The 23,600-nt window shown below is 42.5% G+C and overlaps 1 protein-coding gene across 1 annotated transcript in view; it reads right to left on the bottom strand.

The window, feature by feature from the left end:
* Window positions 1-6,029: 6,029 nt before the first annotated feature.
* Window positions 6,030-23,600, bottom strand: part of UNC79 (unc-79 homolog, NALCN channel complex subunit) — a 152,573-nt gene continuing 135,002 nt past the window's right edge. The window contains 6 exon segments of the mRNA XM_043517886.1: window positions 6,030-7,055; window positions 7,994-8,035; window positions 13,808-13,885; window positions 16,142-16,339; window positions 17,964-18,150; window positions 19,589-19,764. Coding sequence (XP_043373821.1) covers window positions 6,855-7,055; window positions 7,994-8,035; window positions 13,808-13,885; window positions 16,142-16,339; window positions 17,964-18,150; window positions 19,589-19,764 — 882 coding nt within the window. The 3' untranslated portion in view covers window positions 6,030-6,854.

Here is a 23,600-nt window from a genome sequence, read left to right as displayed (position 1 = left end):
AATTAAGTAACTCCAGGTGTTCAGAGCATCCAATAACATTGTCATGCAGGACACAGAGTATGCAATTTACCAGTTGTGCTGCCTACATTGTGGTTTTAAAGTCATTTGATCCCAAGTGCCTGTTTGTGTTTGAAAATTTCACAGTTCAGTGCAAAATAAATTGATTCTTTTACTAGGTCAGCTCTGGTAACAGCCATTGATTTAAGAAGCTTATCACAACATACGACCAAATACTATTTCTAAGCTCCAGCTCTTTAAGAGGACCCAGAAGAGAGACCACAGCAATCCAAACTGACTCTTCTTGACAGACATACAAAGAGATATGAATTCTGGGAGCATAACAGAACAAGAAGATTAGTTTGTGTTATTTGGTAGCATTTTTATGGAACACCAAATGTTATTTACTTCCTAATCTGCCTACAAAATACAAAGAATTGCTACTCTGAGCTATTTCAGAGATAATATGAATGACTCACTTGAGTTGCATATTAGCCTCAAGCAGCCTAAAGATATATTTTAAACTGTTTAAACACAATTAAAGTAGATCATTCTCTTCTCCTTAAGGCTGCCTACATTGTTTCCAGAGATTTATATTACACTGTAAAAATTTCATTTTGTATACACTTCATGTTAAAGCACACATCTAGCCAAGTCAAATGTATGAACTATCAGTATTAGCTGGCATGATTAAAAATATCCCTAATAATCTGTCACTTCTGTCATCCCCCTTGGGGTTATCTGTTCATTTTGATTTTATGCCTTCTTCCAGGCTGTCCCTTACGCTGGAACAGCTTCCCAATTAATATATTCAGTCCTCACTTCCCTGCTTCAAAAAGACCCATTTGTTCCATGATGCATTTTGATTATAGTTAAAGATGGACCAAAACCAAAGCCTTAGATACTGACATTCAGATCTTACCTTTGTAGGGGGCTGAGCCAAAACTTTGGAAGAGTCTGGAAGTGAATCTGGATACAAACTCTGCGGCTCTGATCCATTTCTAATTTTATGGACTGTCCACCAGCATAGTTTGCATTACATTGTTCTGTACTGTAACTCTGGGTGGTTAGGCCTCTGGGGTAGGTTCTATGCACAGTGCTGCCTACGCTTACCACACAATAGAAATGATAATGATTGAGCAAATGTGGTTCTGCTCTGGATTGCAACTGTGTAAAAGTAACACTGTGGAGCTCAATGGTTGTCTTTCAATGACTCCAGATCAAGTACATTTCCCTTTACAAGTAAACTTGTGGGGTTTTTCTGAGCTGTCCAAATCACAAACTCACTAGGGAATCTAAATCAAAATGGGATCCTTTCTATCTTGCCCATTATCACCAGTAATACAGGTTCTGCAACCTACATTCTGCCCTCAGTCACACCTGTACAGAGTGTAGTAATTATCTCCAAAAGGTTGCAAGGGAAGAGGCAGAGACACTCCCCCCGTCATGAAATCCCCCTTCACTGCACCCCCCCAAAGAGTTCCAACACAAGTGCCTTTCGCCCACCTTCCTTTAAACAAAAAACAAAGACGATGCCTCCCTCCCACAGCGTTTACTTTGCTCTGCTCCCGTCTTTGGTTGTTCCTGTCCTGTGTGGTAGCAAGCTCTAGGTGCTAAGTGGAGTTTCAAGTCTCCCTCTCAACTACCTGCTTTGTCTCCTCTCTCCCCTACACATTTGTCTGTGTGTGAAATCTTCTCACTCTCACCTGTTTCACACAAACTCCCCCAATGTGTCCTTCTCCCTTTCTTCCAAGCCACCTCTCTCCTCTTGCTTCTGAGACTCTCATTCCCCAAATCCCACCCAGTCTCTTTTCCAAGATCCCCCTCACACTTGCCCACCGTATCACTTCTCCAAACTCACCTCAAACTCACCTCTCTTTCACCCCATCACTCACCCTCCTCTATATCCTGCCATCATCTTATTCCTTTCCCAACTCCACTGAGAGCTGCCCCTTAGACAGCTGTGAAGTGAGAGGCACTAGGGGATGACACAGTGTTAGGGGTAGGGTCCTGGTTAGGTTTGCCAACTTTCCAATTTCTTAAAACTGGACACCACGGCTTTCCCTCCTGTCGTTCGCTCCCCTCCTCCCCCTGGTCGCTCATTCTCACACACTCCCTTTCCCCCTCGGGACTCACTTGCCGCCTACAGAGCCGGGCTGGGGCTGACACAGAGCCTACCTGCCTGCCCATAAGATACAGGTAGGAGGCAGCCCCAGCTGAGAAGGGGCTGGCGCAGATTGATGACATGGTTCCCCCCCACCCTGGCCCCTCCTCAGCCCCACGTCCAGGGCTAGACTGGCAGGGGACAGGCTGGTGGTGGTGTTTGCAGGCAGCACCCCCCACACCTCTTTCCAGCACCCCTAAAGGCGGTAACTGGATTTTTGGTGTCCGGTCAATACTTCTGACTGGACATCTGACAAGTTCCCCTTCAACCAGACTTTCCGGGCAAAAACCAAGCAGCTGGCAACCCTATTCCTGGTGCCAGTCCCCCCATAACTGCCCCTTAGTGCCTATGTTACTTGCCTCCCCCCAGTGCCTGCCTCCCCAGTGGTGTCCCCTAGCACCCATCTTGCTCCCCAGTGCCCACCCCTCAGAGGTGCCCCAGTGTCCATGTCAACCCAGAGATGCCCCCCAGTGCCTACTCCCCCAAAGGTACCCAGTGTCTGCCCCCAAGTGTCCCCCAGTGCGTGCCCACCAGAGGTGCCCCCTAGTGCTCATGTCAGTCCCTAGTGCCTACGTCACCCTCTCGTGCCATGTCAGCCCATAGAGCCCGCCCCCCAGAGGTGTCCCCTAGTGCCCATGTCACCCCCTAGTGCCCATCCCAGCTGTCCTCCCCGGTGCCTGCCTGCCCCTCACAGCTCCTCCATGCCTGCCCCCCAAGGGAACAACGATTGCTGCACATCCAGCTCTACAGCGGCTGGGGCCAGGGGCCAGGCACAAACCCTAAGGGGCCCATTTCAGGCACCAAACCACAACTGGTTCCTGTCTGTCCTGCAGGAGGAGATGGCAGCCCCCTTCTGGCTGGAGGCTGCAATTGCAACAGCCTCTTGCTCCTAAAGCTTTTAACAGCTGAACAGCAACTTGCAAGAGGAAAAGGGGGGAGAAATAGGATGCTGAGCCCAGCTGCACTAAGCCACTCAGAATCCCTTTCCCTCCCACCCCTTCACAGTCTGCCAAAAGTTGAAGGAAGGCATTGCTGTTTCCCCGCCCCCTATCCCACCCCCACAATGAAAGTTGGGGAGGGAGATGTCTTCCAAGCCTCCCTCATTACACCCATTATCTTCAATGGGGTTACACAGGTATAAGCTTTGCTGTTGATAATGCGCCACAGGGAATGCATTTTAATACAGCCAGATGTAAAGTTATACATCTAGGAACAAGGAATGCCGGCCATAGCTACAGAATGGAAGACTCTAGCTAGGAAAGCAGTGACTCTGGAAAGGATTTAGCAGGTCATTGTGGATAAATAACTCAATAGAATATCCCAGTGCTGTGATACAGTAAAAAGGGCTAATGTAGTCCTTGGGTGTATAAACAGGGAAGTAGTGAGCAGGAGCAGGGTGGTGATTTTACCTCGGTATATGATATTGTGAATCCAATACTGGAATAGTGCATACAGTTCGGGTGTCCACATTTTTAAAAGGATGTTGAAAAACTGGAGAGATTGGAAGATCCACACAAAGGATCCAGGATTGGAAAAAATGCCACATAATGAGATTTAAAGAGCTTACTGTGTTTGGTTTATCAAAGAAAAGGTTGAGAGGTGACTTGATTACAGTGTGTAAGTACCATCATGGGGTGAAAATCCTGGGTACTAAAGGGCTCTTTAACATAGAGGGGAAAGGCATAACAAGAACCAATGGCTAGAAATGAAGCTGCTCAAATTCAAATTAGAAATATGGCACAAATTTTTAACACTGAGATGATAACCACTGGAACAATCTACCATCTCCTGATGTTTTAAAATCAACACTGGATATCTTTCTGGAAGATAGTCTTTACCCATCCTCAAGATACGGGGCTCAATACTGGGGTAACTGGGTGAAATGTAATAGGTTGTGATGTACAGGAGATCAGACTAGATGATCTAATTGTCCCTTCTGGTCTTAAACTTTATGTGTAAGCGGGGGAATAGTCCCGCTATTGTGGGGAGCTTTCCTAGCTTCTGCACTACTCCGTGAAGTGGGCTAGCGAAAGGATCCAAGTCCTCGCTCTCACTTCCTTTACCCAGTTGGCCTCCCTGCCCTTGAGGACTCCTCTTCCACTCTCCTGTCTGGCAGAGTCCTCGTAACCCTAACAAGGCTGGGCCCAGGATTCCTCGGGGGCTCGACCCCCAACCCTGCTGTGGTCACCTAGGACAGGGGCTAGGGTGTCCCCACTCCGGGGTACTCTCTCTGCACTGGGCACTTCTCTGACCCACTGACCATTACCTACAATTTAAGCAAATGCAAGTTATTTAATCAACAATGGGAAAGGTTAAAGGAACCCGCTCTGTGGCAGGGAACATCACAAACGGTGTCTCTGGAATGTCCGGGCCGTTCACAGTCTGTTCCTTGTAAGTCCCAGGCCTTCTTCTCAGGCCCCGGCTGTGCTGAAGGGATGCTGTGGGTTGGATACTTGCTCTGGTGGTGGCCACACGCTCTCAGGTTCTAAGTGGTAGGACCCTTCTTCCCAGTGTCGCCCCCGCCATGTCAGGGTTACGATCCAAGTCTGGCCTGCAGAACCTTTTGGCTGAGGCGTCTCCCTGTGCTGGGCCTGCTGCCCAGGGTCCCCCTCGGTCTCCCCAGCTGCTCACCGCACCCAGCTCCAGACTGCTCCAGCCCCAGCTGCACCACTTGGTCTCTGCACTGCTGCTGCTGCTGCTCTGCCTCCAGCTCCCTGGGCTGCTTCTTTGGGCCCTCTGGCTCTGGTTGCTGCAGCTCTGCTCCCAGGACTGGTCTGCTCTGCAAGGTGCTTCTGTGACTCTGCTCCCAGCACTGACCTGCTTCCTGGGCTGCTTTTCTGGTCCCCCCTGGCTCTGGTTGCTGCAGCTCTCCTCCCAGGGCAGCTCTGCTCTCTCTGGGCTGTGCCTCTGGCTTTGGGGGTGCAGCTCTGCTCCCAGGACAGGGTCTGCTCTCTCTGGGCTGCTTTTCTGGTCCCTCTGGATCTGGCACAGCTCTGCTCCCCAGCTTAGCTTGGGCCCCTGCTTTCCCCTTAGCTCGGCCACACTCTGTCTGACCCAAGCAAATCCAGCTCACACGGAGGACAGGACGGGACCTCCCTGGCCTCCTGACTCTCTGATTAGTCTGCCCGCCCCGGCATTCAGGCTGACCTGGAGCATTGGCCTCTCTCCATCGCTCCTGGGGGCTGTCAGTCTCAGGGTCCTGATTCCCCATCGACCCTTCCCCTTTTTTAGTACTGGCAGCTAGCCAACCAAAACACCCCCACTGAATGTTAGTAGGGGGGCAACATATGAATCTATGAGGGAACAGAATCTAACTCTCTCTCTCAACTGTGTTGGTTCTGCAAGGCTAACAGGAGTAAAAGAAATAAAATCTTTACTCAAGCATTTATTTTCTGGATCCCTGTCCCCCTCCAAAGGAGCTGGAGAAAAACACATTGATGCTGAGCATGGTAGTAAAGAGTACGTTTTAAATAGGATTTTAATATACAGCTGACTAATATTTATTCTTCTTTTAGTCAGTGCATTACAGTAATAAATATGAGAGATTGTTTATGAATCAACAGAATTAAATATTAATTACACGAGGTGATAAATTCTGGTCTTTTTAGAAATTCACCAAAAGCCACTGAAGTCAATGAAAGTCTTTCCATTGACTTAAATGGGCTTTGGATCAGTCCTTCAATGCTGTTAAAATTCATTTGTTATTAAACAAACTTTCTATGCAATATTATGCCATAGCTATAATTTGTTATCAGAACGCAAATTCAGGACCAAACCTTCTCCTACTGAACTCTATGGTAAAACTTCCCTAGATATGAAAAAGAGCAGAATTGGGCTGTACACTTTTTAATTGCACTGTAAACAAATATTCACAAAAGACTAAAAATACTGTATTCACAAAACTCAAGAGGTTTCCATGAAGCTTACAGGAAAGTACAGCACAAAATCAATGAAGTGAAAAGTAATTTTTTTCAAAAAATAATAAACCATACTTGATAGGTGTGGTAAACATAAAACAAAATGACAAAGGAACTGGCACAATTTAGCATCCTCATTTCTAAGTGTGCTTTGTAATAATGCTCCTCCCAAACTGCTGTTTTCCCAGAACATAATGAGAAAAAGCCTCATTGTAACATCACTGTTTTACAGTGACAAATTTTATTGCATTGCCAACTGTGAGTTTAAAAGAAAAAGCTGTAGAAAGGATCCCAAAACACCACCACCGCCCTTTTTTAATTTATTTTTGTGTGTGTGTGTGATCATCATCCAAAATAGCAACATAGCACTTTCACATGTCGGTGAATACGCACTAGTTTAAAAAAATAAAAATTAATTAAAGAAAAGTGAGTTTTGTTTTTGTTTCAAAAATAATATAAGGAACCATTTCAGAATCAAATATTTCAATGATTAGAAATATGTTTAGCATGAAAGATAGAGCCCAACCCTTCAAAAATTCTTGAGTGCAATCTCAATGACTTTACTGGGCCTGCTTGTGTGAGCAAGAATTTATATGTGTGATTACGAATTGGCAGGATCAGTCTCTTAGCTTTGCCCTGTGCAAACTTTTGCACAATTGTCCTAGGCTAAAAAGCATAGATAAAGTACTAATATATATAAAAATGAGCTTCTGTCTTATAGCTTTAACCCTATTATTGCTAGACCAAAAGTGAGGATTTGGAACAATTCACATAATTCATAGAGGATAAAACTGAGATGCAGCTTCAGATGACTGAATTTCCACTTGAGCCATTTTAAACTGGGTACACTGCAGCCACTTGCGGAGTACGGATGAGCTATTGTTCATTTGTCCTGACCCTTGTAACATCCTCAGGCTGTGGTGGTTCACGTTATTCTGAATGGCTTGAAGGCGCAGTTGGAGTCCAGCAGATAAATGCTATTAAAACCAGCAGAAGGTTGAATTTCTGTCTTTTATTCAATACATACATTAAATCAGGATGATGCAAGATTTTTTGCCAGGCGCTGATTTCGGGAGGAAAGGCTTCCCCCTGCATGACCCACCCCCTCCATCCCAGGTGTCTTTCTACCTCATCTCCAACCACCGACAAAGATGTTGTCACAATGAGGCATGGATTTCAGGCCACCATCCCCAAAATCACTACATTCTCAACAGCAACTTTAGGTGGAGCTTTCTGCACAGCCTTTATTCCCATCCACTCTTGACTGATAGAACCCATTGTGTATGCCTCATCCTCGTTTCTGTCACACACAGGGCCACTGAGCACTATTATCATCCAACGAGCAGACCACAGCAGGTCATCGTTTAGATTGACCTGATTTAGTTCGGGATTGGTCCTGCTTTGAGCAGAGGGTTGGACTAGATGACCTCCTGAGGTCCCTTCCAAACCTAATGTTCTATGATTCTATGAACGTCAGGTGCAATAGAACTGAAAGCCATCCTCTGAATCATGGGTTCTCAACCTGTGGGTCGATGTCAGGGGGTTATGGACCACTCTGTTTTCGTTAGCTAGTTAGATGAGAGCGAGGAGGGCTTCTCACCTAGATCCTAGTTAGATGGAAGTCATGGGTGGCGCAGTGTCTCAATACGGAAAAGGTTGAGAACTACTGTCCTAAATGATGCCTCAGCCCATTCAAATTTGGCATATTCCATGCTGGGCCACTGAATGTCCCCAAATACCAAACAGTTTGCATATTAAAACGAGATGTATGTTGAAAAAATAATATGGAGTTTTTATGATGCATTGTCAGATAGTTGGGAGCTTGAGCCCAATAGTCTTATTTCTAGAGTACATTCAGACAAAGCAAAGAACAGAAATACCAACAAGCATGAAAGAACAAGAGAAAATAACTTACCTTTAGATTTGACTGAATCATTGGCAACCACATGGGTATTAGCTGTACGAAGAGACAACAAATGTTTTGTTAGTATACTATATGGGCCTATAAATCTGTTCCAATTACATTGAGTCAGAGCAGGGTATATCTAACTCATTTAGCCCTTTGAATGGATGGTGACATACGCTGAAAGGACTCATCCATAAATATGGAAATGTCTTTGTAAAAGATGGGCATGCTGGACATGTGGCATTCAGAGGTTAAGAGCCAGCTTTGATCATTTGTATCCTATTTCACAATAAAGAGCCATTAATGGTACTATTTTAAGACAATGTTGATAGTTTAAAATAAAAATCCATTTAAAGGAATATTTCCCTGAAGGTGTTTTCTTAACACCCCGGTGCACAGGTATTGGAATGGATGTGGTCCGAGCACTGCGCAAAAAGGTACACACTGTTGCAGATGTTGAAGAGTGAAAAGGATTGAGGCAGAAATTCATAATGATGCAGAACATTTTATATTCTGATCACTGACCATTGTTTTATAGGTGAACAATTGCAGGCATCCATGCTATACTCACACATCTAATTTAGGCCCAAGACCTCCTTTCACCATGTAGCACGTATAGCAGGCAGTGAGCTGGGCATCTTAGTGCTGGGGCAGTGAAAAAGGAATTTTCCCTTCAGTATGCCAAGCAACTGTGGAGTTGCTGTACAGCTGTTACTGCAGCCCTCCATGGGGGGGGACGGGTGAACCCATGTAGCAGTGGATCTTCCAGCCTCACCCTTGCCTTGCCATGTCCTTATCCCTCATCTCCAACTGATCTATGTGCATTGGCCTAAAAAAGCCCTCCCTGCACCCTACTCCCAAGAGATGGAAGGCTCATTCATCAGGATGAAAAAGTACCTCTTAGGCTTTGACCTATGCCTGGATTTATTTTCTCCAGGACAGCGCCTCATCAATCTGCACTCAAACCTCCCACTGACTTCCCTGGGAACTCTATTTGCAGAGCAACTGCAGGATCAGGGCTTCATATGGTCATACTCCAGACACCAACAGGGTAGGAGGGCTCTGGGAACCCATAATCCAAGAGCTGATATTTATTTCTGGCTATATCTCTTAACAGAACTTTTATTTGAGAGTAACTTTACATGACAAGCCTACAGAAACCATTTCTATCCATGCTCTCCAATATTAGTTTAACCACTGGGCATATTGTTCTGAAATGCTTCTCCAAATGGCATCAGAATTTGCAATTTACCAATTATGCTACTGAGAGTTGTGGGTTAAACCTAATCAGTATTGACAGCATTAGATAAAGCATCATTCCCCCGTGTTCATAGAATGCTAATTGTTTGTCTGGCTGCATAACATACATTTCAGTGCTTTTTTGCTAGTGGATCATATGCAGCTCTGTCAGTACTAATTACTTGGTCCACCAAATAAAGAACCATATTCAATTCACAGCTTCTGCAGGCAGATGGATGCCAAAACAGATGGAGCCCAGCCAGAGAATAGGGGAGCATTAGCTCTGTAATCTCCTTCCCTGGGACCTTGCAGAAGCTCCTCCACTGGAGCTCTGATGACTCAGACCTATGTGGGGTTTTTGAGAGGCAGAAATAGGACAGTTAAAAAGAGTACCCAAATTCCATGGCATGCTCCCCCTGCTAACCTCACAGACTTACCACTGGAAATCTGATCAGGTGCTCATGTTGTTCCTATGGGAGCTAGCCAGTGGCAGCATGTTTCCTGCCAAAGGGGAAGGAAAACTGGTCGGGAAGCTGTGCAGAAACACAGTGTCTCTTATGTACCCCAAGATCCACACAAGGTTTAGGAGGATTGAACCCTCTGCCTTGGGGGAGAGGGGTGGTGTTAGAGGGGAGCAAATCCTCTCCCTCCCACTGCCACCTAGCTGGATGGAGGATGAAGAAATTGAGCTGGAACACTTGGATTTTTTTTCTTTCCATCTCTCAATCAGGTTTTTCTCCAAAAGGGGTAATATGGATTAAAAATCAGGCCAAAAAGTGCTATCTGACAATAAAAGGGAGAAGCTCTATCCCAGGGGGAAACATACACAGTTCAAGTGGGTGGGGAACATAACACCAATGGCTAAAAGTAGATGAAATCAGGAGGTGAAACTCTCGCTGCACCAGTCAAGGAGGAAGGGGAGTTGTGAGAAAGTGCTGCTCCCTGCCAGTGAGATGAAAGAAAGCTTCTCCTCTGCTTTTAGTTTAGGAAGATCTACAGTCCCCTATCTTGCTCCACTTTCCCTGGCTTTACCCTTCTCCCATCTCATTCCTAATAAGGTTCCCCACCACATCAGCATCCAAGTAAACACACTTCCCATAATCCACCTGGCAACATGTGACCCTCTGACTCCCCGTTGTGGTGGTCATTACAATTACACATTTTTCTTGTGTCTGTTGTGATGAAGTTGTACAGTGGCCTTCTTGAACATTTTAATCGCATCTGATTCCCTATTTAGAATAAGAAATACAGCAATAAACTTAATTAATGAAGATGGTAAGTATGCAGGTTTTAGTGGCAACCACTGTGCTAAAAAGGGGTGAGGTTGGTGGTGGTGATCTGATCTGCACAATGCAAAAAACTCAGGAAAAGTATACTAAGAATGTGCTGAAACTGAATAAAAAAAATAAGATTATTTTTCACTCCACTCTCTCCTCCTCACCATTCTTTAGTGATGACTTATTTTCGTTTGAAAGGCTTACATCTACATAAAGGACAGGAGCTTTGAAACATAAAATATATTCTGTCCCCTGCACTTAATTAACAACAAGGTCAAGGCAATACAAGATTTTCTAAATTGTCTGAAATATAATAAAAAACAACAATCAGCCAACAATCAGAGAGCTGTTATCTTTGCAACCTCTTCATGTAGGTTAGGGCCATGAACATTCAGGTCTTCTCTGCAACCCCTGAAAATAAGACAGTTTCAAAGCTGATTTGAGGTAAATTTCATATTTGTATCTCAATGTTTTCCAACCTTTTTTCATTTGTGGACCCCTAAAAAATTTCAAATGGAGGTGTGGCCTCCTTTGGAAATCTTAGACATTGTCTGCAGACCCTCAGGGGTCTGCGGACCACAGCTTGAAACCCACTGCTATAAATTATGGAGGTGCCAGTCATGGCTCCATAGTTAAAGTTGAGCTCTGAACTTAAAGCAGGGATTGAATCTCTTCAAAATGTTTTTAAAATACAGTATATCCTCCCCACAATTATGGAACTTACTTTTAAAGTAGAGATTGAATACTGACACAATGCAAAATACTGTGTTTCTAAAGATTGATTTAAACTAATCTGGGACTACAAACACGAAAAAGCCTTAATTATAAACATATGGTTAATGCATGGTGTCACTGCAGGGGAGAGTTAAGGTTGTTTGGTTGCCCTAACTGTGTATTTCCAAACCATAACATACTTGGATTTCTTTTAAGCTTATCTCAGATTTCCTAGATTTATAATGCTTGTTTTTGCAATAATTACAAATAATGTATTTTACTGTAAATTACTGACATATACTCTCAATCTTAACTCTATTGTAACAGTTTTTGCTTGGGAATTTATTGCAGAATTTGTGCTAGACGCCTTTTCTTTGGGTGGGAAGGCAGCTTTAAAATCCACCCTGGGCTTCATAGAATCCTGATTCATAGGTGCTGAATCAGTGCACCTCCTGGGAACCCTGTCCATGACCCATCCTGGGACAGCCTTGCCCACTTTTAGGGCCCCAACCCGCAGAGCTCAGGTACTGAACTGAGCCCTTTACCTTATTATAAATCTGAATTTTAACATTTGCTAATAGAACCTGAATCTTTTCAATCCAATCTGCTTCATGTTCAGTCATCCACTAGGAAGTGAAAGGCTATCTCATTCCAATGTCACCACCTCCAAGAGAGGATCTAAACACCACATTTACTGAAGGGAAATACATGAAGTGAGGCAGTGAGAGAGTATGTCTAAAATCTTTTCAGAAATTTCATTCTTTGATCGAGATATTGTCATGTAGTGAATGTTTAAGTAGCTCTCCACAATACTACAACAATATAACTCCATCGGCCATTAGTTTTAAAGGAGGCCTGGTAACAGGGGGATTGCCTTTCAGTTTTAGCTATTGTGTTACTGCTGGACACTAATGGCATTGCTATACTGCAACATAAGCCTGTGCTTGAGCCCGGGCTCAAGCCTAACCCCCCCTTGCATCTACACTGCAATTGTACTAACCCAGCATTTGGACCCAGGGTCCCAGGACCCTGCAGGGTTGGAGGGTCCAAGCTCAAATTAAGCCAGAACCCAAGGTACGAGCCCTATTGCTTTGCAATGTAGTGCAGCCACGCTTGACTTGGGATCTGGGAGTCAGCCGGACATATCCCACAATTCCATGGGACAATGTCCGTAGTACTCTCTATCCCAACAATCTGCAATGCACTCTATTGAAAATGGAAGCCATGCCCCCTTTGTAAACAGCAGCAGGTCAGCGTTAACTCTCAATCACCAATCTGCAAGCACACATTCAGAGAGCCTCCTGGGTTTGCAATGGAGAGTGAACTGATCAAGTCTTTGGCAAAGCGAACTGCTTTCTGGTAACATGCAGGGCAGGCAGTAAAGTTTTCCCACAGTGCATCATGGTCCTAGGGCTAGAGCAGCCACATTTCGGGGGGGAGGGAGGGGATGGGGATGCTAGGGAATCTGAGATATGGTTACTTTGACTCAGGTCTGTGCACTGCAATATGGACACCAGAGCTCTAGATTTCAGCATAGGTTCGAAAAGTCTTAACATAAAGTCAGCCCCAGAGCTTCCTAACACGGGTCAGATAACTTGAGTCCCATTAACCCTGTGCTTACTTTGCAGTGTAGACATACCCTAAGAGGCTGAAAAAGAATAATACACAGTGGCTTTCTCTAATGCAACGCAACAGCTCAACTGTACAAAGGAACACAACTCATCTAGACTCATAGGACTGAGGACTGCTTTGCTTGCTGTTATGTCATCTGAAAAACAGTTATCCAGAGGACTAAGTGGAAAAGCATCTATAATGCTAGAAGACTTTATTTATCCTATATGACCACCCCAGGTCTTTCCATTTCTTCTTTGGTTTGACTTGTTTTACTCAGATCAATGCAGGGAACACTGGTCATCCACAAGGGGAAAAATACTACTTTATTTAAACTTTGTACCAAATGCTGCAGGCCACTGATTTCCAAAGGAGTTTTGCACAAGCAAGGCAAGCAGGACTTGGCCCTGGACTGGTGAATAGCCTATTGTGCTTCCCTAAAAGAACAGGATTCACCATCTAATTATATTCAGTTAAGAAAGAAACACACACACACACACACACACACACACACACACACACACAGAGGCATTTAATAAAACCAGACATTATTCAGGCACAAGTCTTGTGTTATCACCCTGAAATAATCTGAGTGCCAGGACATAAATGTGATCTGCAAAGGAAGCTGAGTGACACCAACATTGTTAGGAATTACAGATTGGTCCAAAATGGAAATTTAAAATCTAGATTTTGAATGCTGCTGCTTGCAAAGTTCAGAGGTGTTTGAATGCAGACTTTGGATTCATTCTGTTATAGAAACTAGGAGTAAATAAGATACAAAGTCAAAATTCAAGGGCAGTTTGTGCTCAGGGTTTTGGTCTGTGCCTCTATGTTAGGAATTTTACTCTTTTAATGTTGTGAAGAGCTATATTCCTGCACTGACATTTAACCTCAGCCCCTTCTAGTTTCCCCTTCTAAGAAGTCTGTTGGAAAAAAGGTCCCTACGAATCCTTAAAGAAGTATTCACATGTGATTCACCTACCTTGACAAAGATAGTGGAATTGCATTCTTGTAAAGCCTCCATTAAACTAATCACATGCAGACACACCATTTCCACCATCTGAAAGAAAAAATATTAAATAAATATCCAGTGTAATAATATTGTGAACCCAGCCAATAGTTTCTAGGAATAGTCTCACTCCATTTTCTTGGCAGCTACACTGGGGCATAAGCTGTATGTTTTTTAACCACTGACATTTCAGGTTAAATATCACATGATGACATGCCGGACATTTCTATTTAGTAAGTCTTTCTCTGATGCAGAGAACCTATCTGGTAAAGTGCTCTATATATTTTAATTCCTATTGCACACCAAGACAAACGGTCTTCAGTTTTCTTCCTCTCAGTCATTGTTCCTTCTATATGTCCCTGTTGGATAGTTCTCATCAATCATTGAGTCAGAAATTGGTATTTTTATTGACTGAATTCCTTTTAAAAATTAACTTAGTCACAAAGATCAGATTTTATATTTTCCATCTGAAAGTGATTTATTGTTCTGAATTGGCAGAGGGGCCATGAATATATAATTCTTTGATTTTATAGCATAACATATGGCATATGTAAATATTAGCTCTTTGGTAGTTAACAGCATTTTATGTTTTATGTTCTGTAAATGCATAGGTTCAACAAGACAAATATCTTGAGATGGCAGTGAGTATTTGCAGTGCCTGTCTGAACTATGCATGTATTCCCCCTATATAACAATAAATTTAGCTTTTCAGTATTGCTTGTCTTCTTCGAAGAGCTTTACAAACACTAACTAATTGAACTTCAAATACCCCTGTGAGAATAAGTATTATCCACATTTTACAGAGTAGGTAGCCAAGGCAGAGAGTTTAATAACTTGTGCCAAGGGCCACAAAATGAGTCATTGTTAGAACTGAGATTAAAACTCAGGGGTTCCTAGTCCTGCACCTTTCCTCTTAGATTTGACCAAGCATCAGGCTAGTCAGAGGTAGAGGTCATGCAGAATTTCAGTTGATTTCACCAGGCTTACAGCAGCAGTTCCCAAACTGTGTTCAGTGGACTACAAGTGGGTAACAGAGCACTTAACTAGTAGTCCATTGACAGCGGGCTGGTCACCCAGGCTTCTCCACATTTCCAGAGGTTAAAATCACATTAAAGGACAGCTATAAATATATTAAGTAATTGCCTAATGTGACTTTAATGTAAACAATTGCTGTAGTTGGCACAAAAATATTCCAACTGCAATCCATGTGATTGCAAACGAAATGAAAAATGCCCAAACAGAGGGAATGGGAGGTAGTCTACATGATCATATATGAGCAGGGAGGTGCTCCACAAAGCAGTCTCTGCATAATAGGTGGCCCACATTCTAGAAAATGTTGAGAACCCCATGCTTAGAGGACCGGGCTATATGTGAGGAATCTCTTTGTCTTGGGCCTAGAATCATAACCTTCAGAGCCAAACCAGCAATTACCATTTCAGCTAATGGAGAATATCCATCACATTAGTAGAACCAGAAGCTCCTGATGAGTCTGGCAAGTGAGAGACAAGACCGCTATGTACCTTGCCCATCTTAAGCAAGCTGTTAACCCTGAGTGTGCAAACAGAGAGAACTATTATTCTAGCACTGTGCATGCTTTAGGGCCTGAACCTATGAGGTACTCAGCAATGGAAGTCAATGGGAGTTTATAGCACTTGGCACATATCCGGAAGCGCCGGGAAATTTGCATAGCATTGGGTCCTTAGTGAACTGCACCTACATTCTGCACCTGCATGGTAAGCAGTGGAACTGGATGAATGATTCATAACAAATAACTAATTAAACAAATTTGTTTAATTTTCTCTTTGTGAAATGTCTGAACAGACAGCAGTCTTCTCAAATCATTCATTACTCAAAAATATTTGCTGAACGATCTCTGTGGATTATGCTCACTCAATAACTTCTTTGCAACCAGTTGACTGTGAGAGTTCAGTATTGATCATTTGAACTGTTTTGACTGAATACATGTGTCACATGGCAAAAACTCAAACAAATATTTACAGAACCATTCTGAAGTATTTGATCAATTTTGCGATGCAAACTCATAAGCTCTAACACTGAATAGCACTAAGATCCAATAGAAGTGAATAGCACTAAGATCCTTGTTCAGACCACTAGAGGGTAAAACTATTACTAGCTATCTTTCCCTTTGAACTCTCAAAGGTAACATATACTGCACAGCCAAAAATAGCACAATTGCTTCACAAAATTATGCATAGTCCCATGTATTCAGTTTTAAACTTTAAACCTAGAGGGTTTGGCTTTATATACATCTGTAATAAACAAATTTGTATACAGCATCTGACTCACCACTTTGTTATGTGCCATAAGCTGTAGGATACTAGGTGTCACTCGGCTCCAGAACTCCAGAGCTGTAAGGATGGCTGTAAAGCTAAACTCATTTTGATTTTGGACCGTAGGGGCTACTGCTGTTTGTTCACAATACACTGTCCAGAGCTGAGCAAATATAAACGCATGGAAGAGGGAACACATGTGCAGCACTGATGTCTGTGGAAAGAGTAACAAGAAGAAAATGTTTTTCTCAAAAAAGGATAAAGTACATTCCCCATCAAAGTACCCCCATTAACATAAACCTCCATCAAATTAAATCCCCCAAGAAGTTCTCCCCCATCAGGTACTCACTAATCAAATCCACCATAACTATCAAAAAGTGTTTCTCTCATTGCAGTAAGTGAAAGGCATCTGATAACAGCTCATGCATGTTGAAATAATATGTTTATATTTACAGCCTAAAAGCCCAATCCTGCAAACATATCTGCACATACAGGCCCTTACCTGTGCAGACGTGTAAACCCACACACCTTCTGAGTGTGGTGTTCTGTCCCATCTAGTGGCACCGAGACCACTTAGAGAGAGTTAAATGAGTCTGCTCTACAGTCTTAGCTAACAGCCAGTTGGCTTTTAGCTCATGCTGTAGAGGTTCATGCACTAAGCTACAGAAGCCTCAGGTTCGATCCTGCCCGCCAACGACAGGGGTCTGTTGGCATTACAGATGCACTACGGGTATTAAAGTAAGGGTCAGAGTGTGAAGACCACTTTGTCCTTGGGAACCAATCCTGCTGAGTTTATTGGGGTAAAACTCCCATTGCCATCAATGGGAGGCCTGTAGGAACATGACCTTAAACATGCTACTGCCCAAGTCAGTGGGAGTGTGAGTTTCCCAAGGAAACATGTATCCATACAAAATAAATCATTTTACATCAATTTCTTTTGATCTGCAACCCAGCTCCATCTTACCAGAATATAATCACCCCAAAACACCTCCATGTTACAATCCCATAATGGGAACTTTGCAAGGCTTGCTGTGTAGTCACTAAAAGAAAAGGAGTACTTGTGGCACCTTAGAGACTAACAAATTTAGTAACTGTTCATCTTCAAATCACTTGACAAATCAAGCTGGGCTTGAGCCCATCTGTTTGCAAATATTAAGTCTTTTTTTAATCCTCACACTACCTCTGTGATGTAGATTAGCAAATCTTATTAGAATAGAATAGAATAGAATAGAATAGAATAGGAGATATTTAGTCACTTGCTAAAGGGAGAGTCAATGTGGAGCTGAGAAAGCTAGATTTAGAACTCAGAAATTCCCATCTCCCACTCCTGTGCTCAGACCACTAAACAGTGGTGCTCTCAGACAATAAAATATCTCTAGCAAGCTGATTTTTAGTGAATTTATCACTATGGATTTCTATGTCTATTGGGGCAGTTACCTTAAGAAAGACTGGGCAGGTTTGGGTTTTCTTTTCTGAATTATGATCATAAGTTTTTTATTATGCTTCCAGTTTCCTATATCTTATGAAGACAACAGCCTGCTAACTTTGGGCAGTTTTAGTATGTTGGGACCATTATTGAACTAGAAAGTGGGCAGTGTAATTTTAAAACATTCAAACAATACTGCTGGAATATTTTACATGTACAAGAGGTACCATCTGGGAATTTAAGCCACTTTAAATAAGGCATTAACATGAAGTTGCTTTTAAAATATCCAGAGGAGGAAAAGTTGTAAAATGCATTTTCACCTCCCTGAAAAAAACCCACAACTGGTTAAGTGTTTGCAATACTAATTGCATTGCATATGGGTGTATCATCTTAAACCCCTGGAATCCCTTACCTTTGATTGCTCTGGAAACCCAATCAGGATAACAATAAGGTGGTCTGCGATGTGGGAGCCAGCATCCAGAGGAATTGGCAGGCAAGATGAGGGAAAATTCGGACAGACGACATTGTGCGTCAGAGACCCCAGAAGTAGCCAGGAGAGTAAACGAATATGAGATACACATTCGATGAATTCTTTGGGCCTGTCAGAAAACAACTGATTTTTACAATGCAAGTAACCTTTGCTTTCTCTCATTAACCGAAATCCCGTATGTTTGCAAAATGCTGCTGTGCTTGCTAGAGTCGAAATCATTTGGGCAGCCTGTGGGAATGGCAGGTAGAGCCGCGTGTGAATGGGCTGCCCTGGCATGGCACTAACATGCCCAGCAGCACTTGTTCTGTCCTTGCAAAGCAGAAATTCTGCACCAGGCTGATGTGGCGAACTCACAGAGCCACACACAGTGATTATTGGGATATACATCATCGAAGGAGCTGTATATCATGATTCCTCTGTATATTAAAGACTGGGGTTATGGCACTGGGCTGTGATTCATGAGATCTAGATTCAGTTCCCAGCTCTGCCAGAGACTTCCTGGATGACCACGGGCAAGTCACTGGATCTCTCGGGATCTCACTTCCCCATCAGTAAAATAAGGTTAATAACACTTCCTTTCTCCCACCCTTTGTCTGTCTTGATCCATTTAATTTGTAAGTTTTTTGGGGCAGGGGCTGTCTCTGATTAAAAGATCATACATCATCTAGCACAATGAGACCCTGATCTTAGCTGGGGTGTCTAAGTGTTAGTGTAACACAAGAACAACAATAGTTTCCATAAATTTCATCTCAATCCAAGTTCCCCTGGCTTTCACAAAGCTTGGAATTTAGATTACTTAGTCATCTGAATTCAGAGGCACTGAGAAGAAACAAATTTCAGGTCAGAAAGCAGTTGCCTAGCAGACCTCTCTCTGCTATTTTTCATTATTAATTTAATATCAACAGTGATTCAAAACACCAATGAGGCATAACAATAATACATTTATTTTATTCATTGGCTTTTCTCTGGTCTTCAGCACCTAGGACCTGGGGCTTCACAAATATTAATTATCCTCATTTTACACATGGCGAAAATAAATTAAAGTATATGTTCAGCTTCACAGGTTAAATCCAAAGAACCTCTCATATTGTGAAGTCTTTTTTTAACAGATCACCTTCAGAATGGGCCCAATCCTGATGCCCCACTCATTTACATTCACTCCTTACACAGGCAAACTGTAATGAGTAAGGGAGTCAGGAGTTGGGCCCATCTAGCTAGGTTTACAACCAGAACTGATCTAATACTTTCATTCTGTTTTACTATGAACTCATATTCTCCCATCCTTATTCAAATTCATCCCTGATGTAACTTCACTGAAGCCAATGGAATTACATCATGGATCCATTTGGGACCATGATGCAACACTACTGAGTGATAAAGTTGGGATTGTTGAAACATTTAACTTTAAATTGTCTTTGTTTCAACATCCATCATCAAATCACACCCATTATCATCACTAACTGCATTCCCTTTAATGAATGAACCCCAGAATTATTGTGGGAATTTCTGCCTCATTGCTCTTCTTTTGGGAACAAAAGTGCTCTTACCCCTGTTGCATTGCAGAAGGAGGATGGTACAGCCATGGCAAGTAACGAATCACAGCTTTATTATCTCTGTGATTTCCTCGTGTAATTTCCATAGCTGCAATCTGAGCTAAACCAACTTTGAGATGTCCACCAAATGTGTCTTCATGCAGTGGCTGGGAACATGTCTTCATGTGACTCTGCAACGTAAAGAGCTGATTTTCTATCCAGTAGGGTATTGCACTAAATCCACTTTATGCAAATTCTCACATATTGTCTGTTCATCTTCAATCACCCATACAAAGAAAGAGTTAGACAACATGTGCATGCATCCCTTCTATCAGCAAACCCTGTAACTATGTATGCAAACTAGCTTTTGCATACTCAATTTAATTAATTGCACATCAAAGGACTCAATCTTTTCACAAGGTAATATAATTTGCACAAGAAATTACCAGCTTTACCCAGGCAAATAGCCATTTGCCTTTTAAAATATAATATTTTGCCTCTTCAGTGGGTGAGAGACCATTTTGCATGGCTCATTTATTGTGAGGACATTTAGGCCCTGAAAATCTAAGGGCAGTGTTGTATCAACTGAGTGACATATGCTTATCCCTGAAAACGTATTTTATAAAACACTGTTGTGAGCTGTAATGCTTAATTGGTGCTTCTTGAGATTCCTCCATATTCCCAAATGTGCTAACTCTGAATTGTCTATTGCTATTGCAGATGATGGCAGTGCCAATTGGTGTATGGTTTGCTTAAAGGGACAAAATGTCCTTTGCACAATAGAGGCCATATTATCAGTTGGAATAAATTGCTATAATGGCACGAAAGTCAATAGACCTATGCTGATTTTCATCAGCTGAGGATCTAGCCCCAGTAATTTTAGTTCAACAAATGAAAATCATTTAACTGAACTCCTATTTCAGGAGTGCAAAATCTTCCAGCACAGACAGACAGATCTTTTGCTTATGTCCAGATAGTGACATTTATAAATTCAGCTTTCCTGACTTTCTAGAAATTTAAATTTTATTCCAAGAGAAAACAAAGACCATAAATAACTGAACATAGAAAATAAATGAGAATATGGCTATGCTGAGAAGTTATCATGTGCAAGTCTAATATAATGCACTAGTTACTAATACAGGGCTGAGAAAGAAATACATAATTAATGTCTCTTCCACAGAAAAACACTTTATTACAGCTAAACTAACAACGTTTAACTAAATATTTATTCAGCAAACTTCACCTCTTTTTTTGTTCATTGAATGTCTGCAAACAGTGCTTTCCTTAGATTTATTCATTAGCTGATGAACAATTTCCCCCTTTCAAATTCAAAGCCTTGTTATTAACAATTTGAAATCTCAAATCAAGTTGTGCTCCTAGGCTGTGATTGGTCATATAAATCACGATATTGTTCCCATCACCTGGATTGGCTAGTGTGACTCTGACCAACAGAGGGAATACTTGCAGAAAGCAAATGTACAATGTGGACAAACTTAAAATCCACTTTCCAGGGACATTTGCGTTAGTGAAACCCAGTCAATATGAACATTCATGTAAAAGGAGTATGAATGAGCATGAACATGGATGATGTGGACTTGTTTAAAATGCTGACTGAACATTTGCAGGTTTTTTTGGTTTGGTTTGGTTTTTCCAGTGTTTGCCCAGCTATATAGGAGATATACAATGTGTTTCTGTCTGCATCCCTTAAAAAGGTAAATCCAAAAAGGAAGAGGCTACAGCTTTTCCACATACAAACATTCCAGACTAAATACGTACTTGCCTTTACATTTTCCAAACTGAACCAGAACCTCAATAAGCCATTAATTAAAATAATGGTCATATTAGCTGGCTTACTACTGTATTCCTTCAAGCAGTCTGACCCATATCTCATATGGGCTGAATCCAAGCAACCTAAAATTTGGAAATGCTTTGATTCTGATCCAGATTTCAACCCCCAAATCACAAAGTTTAGGAGTTTGCTCCTTGGTTTAATTTTGCCCAGTGAAAGATATATGAAGAACAGAGCAGGGGGCTTAGTTCAGGTCCATCGCTTGCTATACAAGGACTAACAATAAACATGAAGAACTTTTAGATTGGGCAAAGACTTATGCAGCTGTGTAATTGAAGCAAGTCAAGGTGGATGAGGTGGTAATATCTTTTACCGGACCAACTTCTGTTGCATGTAGCGGTCAGAGGGCTATAGATGGTGACACCTCTGGGAATGATGTTTTGTTTCTTGCATTTGCTCAGAAAGTAGATGTCGCTGTTCAGTTTTTCTTCCTTTTTCTTCATGTGGCAGAGTTTCCATTTCAGATGGAAAAATTTGATATCTTCCATTGTTATTTGCAATGTTGTTGTAGCCGTCTTGGTCCCAGGATATTAGAGATACAAATTGGGTGAAGTAATGTTTTATTGGACCTTTTACCTCACCCACCCTGTCTCTCTAATATCCTGGGACCAACACAACCACAGGCACCAGTTTCTTCCAGGCACCAGGGGTGCTCAACCTCCTGCTCCGCCCCAGGCCTTACTCCCACCTGACCCCTTCCTCCAAATCCCCACCCCTACCCTGTCTCTTCCTGCCCCCGCTTGGCCCCAGGCCCTGCCCACACACCCACCCCACCCCTTCTCCCAAACCCCCATCCCTGCTCCATCTCTTCCTGCCCAGTTCCACCCCTTCCCCCAGTGTACCCCATCCCCACTCCTCTCCCCTCCCCCCCCCAGCACCTCCAGCACACTGCAGAACAGCTGATCAAAGCAGGCAGGAGGCACTGGGAGGGAGGCAAAGGAAGAAGCGGGCTGCCGGTGGGTGCTTAGCACCCACCAGTTTTTTTCCGTGGCTGCTCCAGCCCTAGAATGATGCATTTGCATGGGCTTTTGCAAGATTGGAGCCTTAAAGAGATAGCAACAATTTAGTAAAATGGGAAAAGGGAAGAAGGGGGAATAAAATAAAGTATGCAAGAGAGCAAGCTCTTTTTAGGAATATTTCACAAAGAGAGGTCATCTGAATATATTTACAAAGATACGATTTCTATTTATGGTTTCAATCAAATTCATGTTTTCTGTGGGATAAGTGTACAGGATGAGTGTCTCTTAGTTTCACCAGGTTTCAGAGTAGCAGCTGTGTTAGTCTGTATTCGCAAAAAGAAAAGGAGTACTTGTGGCACCTTAGAGACTAACAAATTTATTTGAGCATAAGCTTTCAAGTGAACTGTAGCTCACGAAAGCTTATGCTCAAATAAATTTGTTAGTCTCTAAGGTGCCACAACTACTCCTTTTCTTTTAGTTTCACCACTGATTCATTTTTTGATATATTTGGAAAGTAATTTAGAATGTGCAAATAATTTTTAACAGGGAAAAATTAGAGTGGGATGGGAATTCAGTTCAGTTGAAAATTATTAATTAGTTCATGCTTTAGAGTGGATCACTACTCCAGTGCAAAACAGGAAAAACGCAGCTTCCCCTACTGGAGCATTTCTAAAAGCTGAATAGGGTTCAAGGCAGACATTCAATAGGGCAGGAACTGGAAGCAGAGATATTTCTCTCTTTAAAAAATTTCTTGTGGGTTTCAACAGGGGCATTTTTTTAAGGTTTTACCCAGGATTCCTCCTCATGTGTGTGGCTGACATTCTCTCCCTGCAAGAAGACATTTATGTGAAGATAAAAGATGAACTGGTAGCATGAGGCGATCTAGTGCACTGTCACTACTTTTCAGAAAAAGATTGACACATTCCAAACCTTGGCATATAAGGGAAGCAGCAGGCTTTGCTCATTCCGTGTCCCTTACAGACTGACCTGTCCTGCAAAATGCATTGGAGTAAATCAACAGCTCTATAGGCACAGGCTAGAAGTGAATGTGGGAGATTAGTAGCAGAGCCTCCCTAGAACTATGTGCATGTCAGAGCCCAGGGTGCAATGTGTGAATGATGGGAATATGTTTTCTTGCTAGTTAGAATTAGGCAACACTAGCTGTACTATATCTGTTAACTGAGCTTTAGATCACACAAATACAATTTGGCAATTGCTT

The sequence above is a fragment of the Dermochelys coriacea genome, chromosome 6 (genome assembly GCF_009764565.3).
Source record: "Dermochelys coriacea isolate rDerCor1 chromosome 6, rDerCor1.pri.v4, whole genome shotgun sequence".
Lineage (NCBI taxonomy): Eukaryota > Metazoa > Chordata > Testudines > Dermochelyidae > Dermochelys > Dermochelys coriacea.
This window is presented reverse-complemented; position numbering and strand designations above follow the sequence as displayed.